At 24.8% G+C, this 13,580-nt stretch overlaps 1 protein-coding gene across 1 annotated transcript; it reads left to right on the top strand.

The window, feature by feature from the left end:
• Positions 1-165: 165 nt before the first annotated feature.
• Phum_PHUM139970 (uncharacterized protein) lies at positions 166-1,253 on the top strand (the record flags this gene model as incomplete). Its single annotated transcript, XM_002424583.1, has 4 exons — positions 166-262; positions 377-831; positions 925-1,100; positions 1,151-1,253. 4 exons carry the CDS (start codon positions 166-168, stop codon positions 1,251-1,253), a joined length of 831 nt encoding a protein of 276 aa, XP_002424628.1.
• Positions 1,254-13,580: the final 12,327 nt, after the last annotated feature.

The following is a 13,580-nucleotide window of genomic DNA, read 5'->3' as shown; positions in this document are numbered from 1 at the left end:
CCGATCGAACCGCAATTAATTTAAAAAAAAAATAATATGTCGTAAAAAAGTAAATGTTAAATTATTTTTATATTAAATCAAGGTAAAAAGAGAAAGTGTTCCATATATATATGTATGTTTACTTTAATAAGATATATACAAAGTTTTTCAAGGTGTTTTAAAAAAATGTATAAAGTTTTGAAACAAAATGGAGGAAAAAAATTTTCTGTCTTTTTTTTGTCATCAAAACTCGAAATTATTAATATCGTATTATCGCTATGTAGTGTTACATCGATTTAAAAAATTTTGGCGCCAAAAATCATTTTGTATTTTTTTTTTTTTTTTTTAGATTGGCTTGACGAGTTTCCCCTATTCGAAGAAATTCAACCCTTGGAAGACTCGAAAACATGCAACGGTAAATTTGTTTCGGAGAACGAATCGAAATCGAATGGAGAAAATGAATCGCAAAATCAAAATTCCATCTCATCCGATTATAATTTGAGTCCTTCAATCGTTCAAGATCTGTTTGCTTCAACAATCGAAAACACAACGCTTTTCTTTTCGGAAAACAGCGACGTCTTTTACATCACCGGAAATTCAAACGTCGACTTCACCGCAGCCGCCGCCGCCATTCAAGAAAAAGAAAAAAAACAAACAAACATCGATTCGGGGAAGGTCGGAGTGGAAAATGATGAGGAATGTTTCGAATCGGTTACGGAGAGCACCGTGCAGGAAAATTTACTCACGGAAATCGTCTTGCCTCGTTCTCTTCCGAAACCGGAAATGACATCAGTCGACGAAATATTAATGAATGCCGCAATGGAATTAGATCCGTGCGATACGGACACGGACGTGAGTTTCGGGAGTCCGTCATCGACGACGACGACGACGTCGTCGTCGTCGTCGTCGGAGTCGAAATCAGGAGGAAGTTGTTCGTCTCGAGAGGAAGAAAGCGACGATCCCGAATGGATGCCCAAATCGAAAGTTTCCATATCGAAAAAGATTTGCTCGAAAGGTTTCAAAAGTAGTTCGAGTCGGAGAGGAAGCGGCGGCTGCGGCGGGGGTAATCAAGATGACAGAAGACAACGTAAGAAAGAGCAAAATAAATGCGCGGCCACGAGGTACCGTTTGAAAAAGAAAGCGGAAATATACGAGATATTAAAAAAGGAAGAAGAATTGAAAAGGGCAAAGGTCAAATTGGAAGAAAAAGTATTCGAAATGAAAAACGAAATAAAATGCCTGAAAGGTTTAATGCGAGATTTGTTCAAAGCTAAAGGTCTTATTTAAATAAAAATTAATTCATTTTAATAGAAACCAGTGTATTAGTTCGCTTCCAAAAAAAAAAAAAAATGCGTAGTTTTTATCATTATTATTATTATTATTATTATTAGTATGAATAAATTTAATTATGATTTATTTTTTTTAGTTAAGATATTAAAAAGGTGAGCAATAGTCATTGAATTTATTATTATTATTATTATTATTTCATTCAGGACCGTAGTAAAAAAAAACATATTTTTCCATAATAATAAATAAACCTTTCGTCTTTTCTTTCGGAAAATTATTATTATTATTATCACTATTAATACGTAAAAAAAAATTCGATGCAAAATTATAAACGTTGAAATCATTGCTGATAACACGAATCGTCTTATCATCATTTGGGAGAGGAAAGAAAAAAAAAATCAATAAATTAAATTAAATTAAATCAGAAGCTGATAATAATAATAATAATAATAATAATAATAATAATAAGTATAAAAACGATAAATCATAAAAATAATTTTTTTTTTTTTTTTTATTTTTTATTTCCCCACTAAGTGACCAATTGAAAGTTTTTTATTATTATTATTATCATCATTATTATTATTAATATGAATAATTTAAGACACTCTGGAGACTTTTTAAAGAAGGAAAAAAAAAAAAAAAAGTTTCGAATTACTTTTTAAAGAAAAAAAAATTTTTTTTTTACACGTTTCTCCCCTCTCCCCTTCTACCCTCCCTCCTCCCTTCCATCTTACTTGGGGGATGTCAAAGCCTCCGAGATTTCGACATCGGATGTGTGAGCAGCAATATAAAACTTTTAGTAGTAGAAAAAATTATTTTTATTTATTTGTCATCATCATATGTACATTTTTTTTTCTCTCTCTCTCTCTTTCCGACATTTTTATATCTTCCTCCTCCTCCTTCTCCTCATTATTATTATTATTAATACGAAATGAAAACTCGAATAATTTATTAAGAAGAAGAAGGAAAAATTTGGAACCATTGTGAAAATGTTTTTATTAATTATAAATAAACGTGAATGTTTTTTTTTTTTTTTAAATAAAACGCGAAATCAAAGATGATTGTCTTATATAAAAGTTAAACATGACAAAAAGTATTTAATTTAAATTACGATTATCATAATTATTATTAATTTTTTTTATTTTGGATTCGTCGAAAATATTTTTGAGCCTTTTGGAAGGTGCGATGTGAGAGAAACCATTAAAAAGAGAAAATGTAAAAGAAAGAAACCTTTTCGAACAGCAGCAACAGCAAAAAAACCCCCCGTTTTTCGAATTCGAAAACGAAAGAAAGAAATTAAAAATTAATTTTTTTTTAAAATAGAAAATGGCGGAAAACAAAATAAAAAGAAAATTAATTTGCAAAACGATGAAGAAAATCAATTTGACAATCACGAACGAACGAACAAAATTTTCCGAATAAATCAATTAAAATAATAATAATAATAATAATTTTTTTTTGTAATAATTAAATTAAATAAATGAAAAAATTAATTTAAAAAAAAAAATGTCAAAAATTGACATTAAAAAAAAAAAAATTTTCCAGGTTGTGATAAGAATTTTATGGGCGGAGGGGGGGGGGAAGAAAAACCTGGAGAAAAAAAATAAAATAAATAAATTTTATGGGGAAAACCCTAATAATTTTTAAATTTTATCCAGTCGATAAGTTAAACACGAAAAAAAAAAAAGAAAATTTGTTGAAAAATGTTTTTTTTTTTTTTGGAAAAAAGTAACAGTTATTTAAAAATTTTTTCACGGTTCGAATAATTTTTCCTTTTTCCTTATGACGTCACTACGATATTTTTATCGAAAAACTAAAAGTATATGCAACAACACGTCGATAATTAAAATTAAAACGTGACGTGACGTGACGACGTGTATTTAGACAATTTTTTTTTTTTAACGGAAAATTTTTTTTTTCCCCGTACTCCCACGTAATTTTTTTTTTCCTTCCCAAAACTCATCCAAAAATTTATTATTATTATTATTATTCGATTCTTTTTAATTTGATTTTTTTTTTAAAATTTAATTACGTAAAAAAAAATTTCCCGCCATTTTTTTTTTAAACGTTTTTAATTTTAAAATTTTTGTATATCACGTCGTCGTGAAACTCATTTAAAAAATTTTTTTTTTTTTGAAAGGATGGCAATAAACTTTTTAAGTGTTGCCAACGTGAAAAAAAAAAAAATTTTTTTCATAATTCTCGATTCGATATCGATAAATTATCAAAAAATAAAAAATAAAATAAAATGAAAAACTTTTTAAACTTACTAAGATTTTCTTTCCTTTCATTTCATTTCCTTTCCTTTCCTTTTTTCTAGAATATTCGGAAGGAAAATTTTTAACCTTCGATTGAGAAGAAAGTCGGCGCCGTGTTTGTTTCCTTTTTTCCTTTTTTCTCCTTTTTGCTTTAAGAAATAATGACTTGTAATTTTTTTTTTCTATCTCTCTCTCTCTTTCATCTATCTAATATTACGAATAAAAAAATTTTCTTTCTCTCTCTCTCTCTCTTCGTAGAAAAAAAATTAATTAATTAAAAAATTAATAATAATTTTTCTGTATTTAACCCCCTACCCCTTCCCTCCCCTCTCCCATTTCATCTTCCTCCCCCTTACGACGTTGTCATTATTATTATTATTGTTTTCGGTTTTTATTTATTTATTTATTTATTTCCGTTGTTTTTAATATTATTATTATTATTATTTTACATTGTGAGTTTTTTTTTTATGGTTCGTATTAACCTTGATACACATTCTTCGTGTCATTACGCTGGTCAGTTCATTTTTTTTCTCTCTCTCTCTCTCTCATTCAAGTAGGTCACCTTAGAATGACGTCATTAAAACATGACGATTCTGTCATTTTTCTCACTTTCTCTCTCTCTCTCCAATAAAAATTTTTTTTTTATTTTTCTTAAAGAAAATTATTATTATTATTCTTCGAGAATAAATTACGTGCGATTAATCGATTTTATCGATCGATTCGATAATAAAAAAATCGAAAAAAAAAATTTTTTAATTATTATTATTATTATTACCACGCGCGTAATTTGTAGGAGGGGGGGAAATACGAATAAAAAAACAACTACAATCAATGAAATTATTATTATTATTATCATTTCAAAAGATATAATAATAATAATAATAATATAGAAGAGGGCTAAAAAGTGTGAAAATAAAAAGTTCTTATTTAAATAAAATCATAATTAAAAGAATATAATTTGACGCCATTTTGTTTTTTCTTTCAATTGATTAATTAATTAACAAATTAAATAAATTATAAATAAAAATAAAATTTAAATGAAAAATTATAAAAGAAGGTAAACAGGAAGGAAGACGAAAATAAAATAAAATTTTTTTTTTTTTGTAAACTTTTATAAAATCGAATTTGAATTTTTTTTCCCCCCCAACCCTTTTCTTTCACGTTAACCACCCTTAAACGTCAATTGCGGTGACAAGAAATTACATGAGAAAAATATTAAAAATAAAATAATAATAATAAGCATTCAAGGGAAAACGAGGAAGAAAAAATAAAAAAAAAAGGAAAACATGGCGGAGTAAAAAACAAATTTTCCCTTTTTATTTTGATTTTATTATCATTATTATTATTATTATTATTATTATTATGGTAATTTTTCTTCGATCATCGGGATAAACAAAACTCGGGTAAAAAACCTTCCAAGTTATTATTCATGTTTAAAAAAAAATAATAACGTGGAAAGAAAAGAAAGAAGATTTAAAAAGGTCAAAGGTTGATAATACTTGACGATCGCTTTAACGAAAGGTTCGTCGTCATGAATGAAATAAAAAGACGTCGTGGCGGTAGTGGTGGTGGCAATAGTGGTAGTGGTAGTAGAAGAAACGAAAGGGATAGCAAATTGGAAATTTTTCAAATAGGACCAAAAAAAACGCGCCTTCGCACATATCGTGACGTCATAAAGTACGTCAATGTAAAAAATCGCGGGCGCGGGCGCGCGCATGCGCGCCCCTATATGTTTATGTATGCTTCCGTATGTGCGTAGGGGTAAAAACAAAACAAAAAACGCCGCGAAAATCGCGTCGTTCGGCCATTTTGTTTTTACCAAAAAAAAAAAAAGAAAATTTTATTCGCATTACTTTTCCACGACGACGACGACGATGATGATGATAATGATGATGATAATGATGATTATTCGATAAAGCAATAAACTCCATTAATATAAACAATAAAAGGGAACGTTAAAAACGTCGTAAAGTTAAGTTATTATCATGTTAAATAACTTGAGGACAAGATTTTTTTTTTTTTTTTTGGCTTAAGTTAAACATTTTTTTTTTCTTAACGTCGAGACAAGAATTTGCAACACGTTCGTCTTTACAATTTTCATTTTTCTTCTGCTTTTAATTAAAAAAAAAAAAAATGTAATAAAGTCAACTTTTCCGGTTTCGATTAATCCTAATAAAAAAAAGAAAGAAAACAAGTCAAAACATTAAACTCATACATAATATATCGATAATATCGATATATATCGATATATCTCGAAATCATTTTAACATGTCGATAATATATAATAAAAAACTTTTATTTTTGTTTGTTTTTTTATACTAATCCGAAACTCTTAAGGGAAGTCAAAAAAATAAAAACAAAATTTTTCTTTTTTTTTTTTTTTTAATCGATGGTGAAATAAAACAAATATGGCGGAAACACGTGGGGGAGAGAAGTGGGGAGTGGGGGGGGGGGGAAAAAATCAAATTTTAATAATAATAATATTTTTTTATATGTTATTCGATTCTTAATTGAAATATAATTCCAAATAAATTTTTTTTTTTTTTTGTGTGTGTGTGTATGTGTTAAAACGATTATAATAAATCGAAAATATTATTTATTTATTTATTAAATCAGTAATAATAATAATAATAATAATAAGAAAAATCGTTTTTTTTTCCTTTTGTAAATAATAATAATATTTATTTTCGTGGGGGATTTTTTTTTTTTTTGTTAAAAATTTTATTTAAATAAAATAACAAAAAAAATATAAATAAAAATGGCGGGTAAAAATTATTATTAATATTATTATCAAAAACCATTCTCAAATATCAATTTTATCCATTTTTTTTTTTTTTGAATAAAAATTTTTCGCCATTTTTTGCGGCCATTTTGTTGTTAAAAATTATTCGCGTTAAAATTTAATCCTGTTAAATTTTTTTTTTAAATTTAATATTTTTATAATTAAAGTAAATGGAAAAACCTTAAACTAATAATAATAATAATAATAATAGTGGAAAAACTTATTATTATTATTATTATTATTATTATTATTATAATTAAAAATTATAAATTAGAAAATAAATTTTATGGTTCTATAAAATACAAAATTTGTTGTTGTTAAACAACAATCGTTTTTTTTCGCGGTTTTTTCTTTTTTTTTTTTTCAAAAAAAATAATTTAATATGTTTAATTAATTTAACGACGTAACATGACGTAACATTAGAAAATTTAATTCCACGACAAAAAAAAAAACAAAAAGAAAAATCGAAAATCTTTATTAATTAAAGAAATTAATTTACTTTAATTGAAATTTTGATTTTTATTTACTTATTTATCATTATCATCATCATCATTATCATTATTAATATCATCATCATCATCATCATCAATTTAATATTCTTTTTTATAATATGATACTTAAATATTTGTATTTAAAAGTAGGTTTTTTATAAATAAAGAAAATGCCTCTCAAAGTTTATTTATTTACCGGTAAGTAATAATAATAATAATAATGAAAAAAGCAAACAAATAAATGAAATAATAATAATAATAATAATAAGAAGAAGAAGAAAAAGAACAACAACGTGGAAAATTTAAATTTAAACGAATAAGAAGTAAATAAAATCTTTGAGAAAGAAAGAGAGAGAGAGAGAGAGAGAGAAAAGCAAATAAGAACCTTTTTGAAATTTTCTTTTTGTTTTCAAAAACTTTTTGACTTCATTTTGACTTTTGTTAATCAAAATTTAAAAAAAAAAAATAAATACTCAATTCTTCGATTCATTAATTACGTTAATTAATAATAATTATTAATATTAATTAATAATTAAATAAATATTTATTTATCGCGAAAATAAAACAACAAAAAAACCTCAGAAAAAAAAATTTTCTTTTTTTTTTTCTCCCCCCAACAACTTGAAAATTTACCTTCGAAATTCCTTTCGTTACGTAATTATTATCATTATCATTATTATTATTATTATTAATAATAAGTTAAAATAAAATTTAATAATAATAATAATAATAAAAAACGGGAGAAAAAGTTTTCAATTCGATTGAATCTTAAATGAGAAAAATAGAGAATGAGAAAGAGAGAGAGCGAGAGAGAGAAAGAGAGTGAGAGAAAGAGAGAGAGAGAGAGAAAATGGAGGATGAATCTTATTCTACCTGTTGCTCTATTATTATTATTATTATTATTATTATTATTATTATTATTATTATTATTATTATTATTATTATTATACAAATTCCCAAACGAAACGAACGAGATTTTTTTTTTTTTTGCGGAAAAACTTTTTCTTAACCTTTTTTCTTTTCTTTTTTTTTTTAACTCCTCGGAAAATTTACGAGAGAAATTAACAACAATAATAATAATAATAATAATAATAATAATAATAATAATAATAATAAGAATAATGCAAATCGTTACGTAAAAAAAAAAAAAAAATTTACAATTTTTCAAGGTCGTACCTTAAAAAAAAAATTACGATGAAAATAATTTTTTCCTCTTAAATAATTTTTTTTTTTTATTAATAAATAATAATAATAATTATAAAAATTTCCTTTCGTCATAATCATCATCATCATCATCACATAATTATTATCATCAACGTAGATAGAAAAAAAAAAAAAATCAAAACGATAAAAAAAAAAAAAAAAAAACATTAATTAGGTTAATTTTTTTTAATAGGGGGATTAAAAATTATTTTTTTTTTTTTTAGGTTTCGATTCGTTTTAAACCTGAATCCACATCCATTTTTCTTAAAATAACAACAAAATAAACCTTAAAAAAAAAAAAAAAAAAAAAAAAAAAAAACAATGCAGAAGTTAAAAAACAAACAAAAATACCTAAAAGCAACGCGTATACCTATTATTTAATGCTCGACCGTCTGTGTTCGTACCTGGTTGATTGATCGGATTATGAGATAATCTCAAGATTACGTAAAAGATAATTGAAAATTTACACGTGGGATTACCATCAAGTAAATCAAACAAACGATTCGATTAATTAAACCATTTTTTATATTTTCTTACGTATTCAATACAACTTTGATTCTCGTTATCATTTCATTATCATTTTAATAATAATAATAATAATAATTTACAAAGCCGTTATTTTATTATAAAAATTAAAAAAAATCAATAAAAAAAAATTTTTTTAATTCGTTTTGTCGAATTTGATACCGAGACGTGAAAAAAAAAAAAAAAAAAAAAAAAAAAATTTATTATTCACCTTCACAAATGATTTAATTTCAATTGGATTTTCTGTGTTTAAAATCGTTTGAAATTTTTTTTTTTTTTTTTTTTTTATTTTTATTTTTCAAGGTTGTTTTAAATAACGACGTATACGTAACAAAAACAACAACAACAACAACGACAACGACAACGACGACAACAACGACGACAACAACGACGACATGAACGATTTGGAATTTCCTAATACGTTTTAATAATAATTAATAGTAACACTTCATAGTAATTTTTTTTTTTTTTTTTTTTTTTTTTGCATAAATTCATAATAAATCGGGGGGAGGGGAGAGGAAGGGAGAGGAAGGGAAGGAAGAGAAGAGAGGGAAATAAATAAATATTAATTATCGTTTGTTTTGTTTTCTTTTTTTTTTTTCTTTTTCTATTTACAAAGTTGGTATTCCCTCCTCTAAGAAAATTTTCTTTTACAACTCTCCCGAAAAATTTCTTTTAATGTAAAAAGGAAAATTTTGTTAAACACACGCACACACGCACACGCACGCAACTTAAAAAAATAAAATGATGATAATAATAATATCGATGATGATGATAATAAAACCGAGAGAAAAAATAAGAATTTTCTAGAATTTTAGTTTTTTTTTTTTTTGTACAATTCGAAACCTTTTTACTAAATTTTTCTATAATCAATGAATTCATGTATAAAAAAAAAAAAAAAAACATTCATAGAGAGAGAGAGAGAGAGTAATAAAGGGGTTAAACGGGGAAGAAAAAGAAAGAGAGAGAGAGAGAGAGAAAGAGAGAAAAGTTAATGAAAAAAAAAAAAAACTCCCCCCCCCCGTTCCCTAGGTTTTTAAATCCTCGTGTTAACTTAAATTAAACTTAAAAAAAAAAAAGGAAAATAATAATAATAATAATAATATAAAAAGGAGAATATTTAATAATAATAATAATAATAATAAAAAATGAACGCCGTGGTAACGCCTCTAGGGTTACCGTTATCAGCATAGGCGAACAACAACAACAACAAATCTTTTGGGCTTTTAGCGCGGAATCGTTCGAATCGTAACCAGTTCGCGACTTCGAAGCTAACATAACGGACGGACGCGACAAACAATATCATCCTCTTTAACAGTTTTTTTTTTCCTTTTTCTCTCTCTCTCTCTCTCTCTTCCTTTTTTTTTATTTATTTATCTCTTTTCCTTTTCATATCATACCCGACACACCTGTTGAATAGGAAAAAACAATTTTTAAATTTTTTTCGCCTGTTCGACGGCGACGACGACGACGCAACCTTTTCACATTGCCATCAACACGTAAACGATTACCTTTATTATTATTATCATTATTATCAACATCATCACCTCCGAAATTTAAATCGTAAAAGGGAAATAATAATAATAATAATAATAAAAAAAATGATTACGTTTGAAGTTAAATAAAAATTTAAATTAATCTTAAATCGGATTTTCCACTTTTCCGATTTTCCGGACTCGATTTCAACAACAACAACAAAAACAACAACGCGACAACCTTGTTTTGTTTTGTTTTTTTCAAAGGTAAGTTATCAAAAAATAATAATAATAAAAATTATTATTATTATTATTATTATTATTAAGTATTATTATTTTCTTTTCGTTTTTTTTTTTTTTTTAATTGTTCCTTCGTTCGTTCGTTTGTTTGTTTGTTTTATTTTTTTTTTTTTCCGCGTTCACGCTTATTTTGTTTGTTTGTTTGTTTGTTCGTTATTCTTTTTTCGTTCGTTTCGTTGATTTTTTTCAACAAACAATCCACGTAACAAACGAGTGAGTATATTCGTTTGATACACAGACTTATTATCTACGAAAGTTTAAAGGAAGAGTATAGTAAATTAAAACAAAAACAAAACATAAACATAAACATAAACATAACGTAACGAAAACATTTTTTTTTTTTTTTTTTTTTTAAAATAATTATTTAAAAAAAAAAAAAAAAAAAATGTTTTCGAGGTCGATCAACGTCTTGTGTTATTGAAACTAAATTGTGTCGTCGCACCTTTTAAAAAAAAACTGTTAATCAATAGTGAGATGGTGATGAATTATGCTAATCTTTTTCTTTTTTTTTCTTAATCAAATTTAATTATTATTATTATTACTAATACTTATAATAATAATAATAATAATAATAATAATTTTTTTTTCTCGTTGAAACAAATCAAACGGATTTTTTATTTAATCGTGAGTTTTTATTTTTATTTTTTTTATATAAATTTTTATTCGTTTTGTGTTTACGGATCTCACTTGAAATAAAAATAACAACTTTAATAATAATAATAATAATAATAATAATAATAATAATAATAATAATAATAATAATAATAATAATAATAATAATAATAATAATAATAATAATAATAAATCTACTTATCAATAACGTAGATCTGTGAAAAAAAAAAAAAAAAAATCAAATCTCGACGAGATAATAATTTTTATTTTTTTTTTTCAACTTGATATTTATTTATATTATACGTAAGTAATTGACATTAATTATTATTATTATTATTATTGTTTTTTTGAGGGGGGAAAGGGGGAGTATTCGAAAATAATAATCATTATTAATCGGTTATTAATTAATAATAATTAAGGAGGTAATAATATAAAGCGAACCTATCGATCGAAACGCGAAAACAAATCGTTAAATACTTACTAACAATCATTATTATTATTTATTATTAAATTAATTTTTAAAAAAAAGTGTCATGGCGCCGAGAAATTTACAAAAATTTTTTCAAATTTAATAAACAAACCGAAAAAATATTCGAAAAAAGAAAAAGAAAAAGGAAGAAAATTGTCGCGTAAGGTTAAAAATATCTCGTCCGAAAAAGAAAAAAAATCGATATTTTTTTTTTTTTTTTTTTTTACTCTATGAAATCGTAAATACGAGGGCGGGCGGAGGGCGGGGGCGGTGATGAGAGGGGAAGGGAAGGGGAGGGAAAAAAACAAAACAAGCAGAAAGTTTTTAATTAAATTTTTTTTTTTTTTCGTTTTAAACGTTTGTTAAAAAAATCGCGTATGCGTTTAAAAAAATTAAAAATTCGTTTAAAAAAAACGTGCGTGAGTGCGTAAAAAATGGCACGCAAAAATTAAATAAGGAAATAAGAAAATTAATAATTTAAAAGATAAAAAATAAATTATTATTAATAATAATAATAATAATAATAATTTTTTTTTATTTATTAAACTTTAGAATCAGAAACTCCCAGGTTAGCTTCTTCGTTTTGCGATAGTCTTTATAGTTTAGGGTCCGTTTGGGTCAGATAATAATAAAAAAAATTAATTTTTTTTTTGCTTACACATAAAACATTCGTGGGAGATGAAAGTGAAAAGGAAAAAAAAAATAATAATAATAATAATAATTAATTAATTTATTAATTTTCTCATGTTATTAATTTATTAAAAATTTCATAAACGTTCGGACGCCATGATTAATTTTAAATATATATTAAAAATATTCGATATAAAACGAGTGCAGACATTTTAAAGTGTTAATCAAATCCGTTTTTTTTTTTTTTACCTTCATCATCATCATCATTATTTAATTCATTTCCGCTCCCGCCCCCTTCCCCTCCCCCCGTTCGATTGTTTTCAATTTGAAACCCGATTAAAAAAAAAAATATTAATTACATTTATTTATTTTCTATTAAATCCATTAATCGTTTCATTTATGTATGATTTACATTGAAAAAAAAAAAAAAAAAATTGCTGAGATTTGATTTTTTATAAATAATTTAAAAAATCATTAGAATTCGAATTATCAGAATAATAATAATAATAATAATAATAATAATAATAATTTTATTTATTAAAAACATTACTAGGTCAATTTGATTACGATATTCGTGTTAAAGAAAAAAAAAAATATTTAAAAAAATTTTTGCTTAAATTAACGAAAAAATTTTTTCTCCTTCTCCTTCTCTATAACGCCGTTAAACGTTACGATATCATCATTATTATTATTATTATTGATATTTTTTTTTTTTAAACGACGATCGATTACGTCACATTTTGTAAAAAAAATAAATAAAATAAATAATAAAATAAATAATAAGTAAATCAAGTGTTTTTGTTTTTACAAACACATATTGATATGGTTGAATATCATCACGCACTCGCACACGCACACGCCGTACGTAAAAATCTAAATAAATAAATAAATGAAATAAATAGGTTTTTTTTTTTTTTTTTTTTTTTTTTTTCTAAAGACACGAAAAATGTAAAAAAGATGCCACACGAACCTGATTTTTATTACCTTTTTTTTTACGTGGTAACGGCACGTTTTTCATACGAAAGCAATAAATAATTTTTTTTCAAAATCACCGTTTCATCACTACAATGTGACCCTCCTCTCTTATTAAATAATAATAATAATAATAATTTTAATTCCTTTTTTCACAGAAAAAAAATCCTATTCTCCCCTATCTCTCCCCCCTCTCTTTCCCTCTCACTCTCTTCAACGATAATTTTTACATACAAAGTAGAATTAATCTACTTTGGTGTTATTTAAACTCGGTAATTTTTCTCTCTCTTTCTCTTTTTTTTTTGCTGTTTTTCTTTATGACGTCATTCAACCTTATTTATTTTTATTTATTTATTTACGAACAATATATTTAAGATTATTTAAAGTTTCGTTAATTGAATCGTATTAAAAATATTTTTCTTTTTTTTTTTTTAAATTCAAAACAATTGTTTGTATGTATACGTTTTCATTTTTCTTTTTTTTTTTTTTTTTTAATTTCCTTTCCACGTTTTTTTATTTGATAACAACAACAACGACAACGACAACAACAACGACAACAAAATTTTCCGCTTATTGATTCGAGTTCGAGTTCGATTC

The sequence above is a fragment of the Pediculus humanus genome, genomic scaffold (genome assembly GCF_000006295.1).
Source record: "Pediculus humanus corporis 1103172107486 genomic scaffold, whole genome shotgun sequence".
In the NCBI taxonomy this organism is placed as follows: Eukaryota; Metazoa; Arthropoda; class Insecta; order Psocodea; family Pediculidae; genus Pediculus; species Pediculus humanus.
The sequence above is the reverse complement of the archived record's forward strand: the minus strand, read 5'-3'. Positions and strand labels throughout refer to the sequence as shown.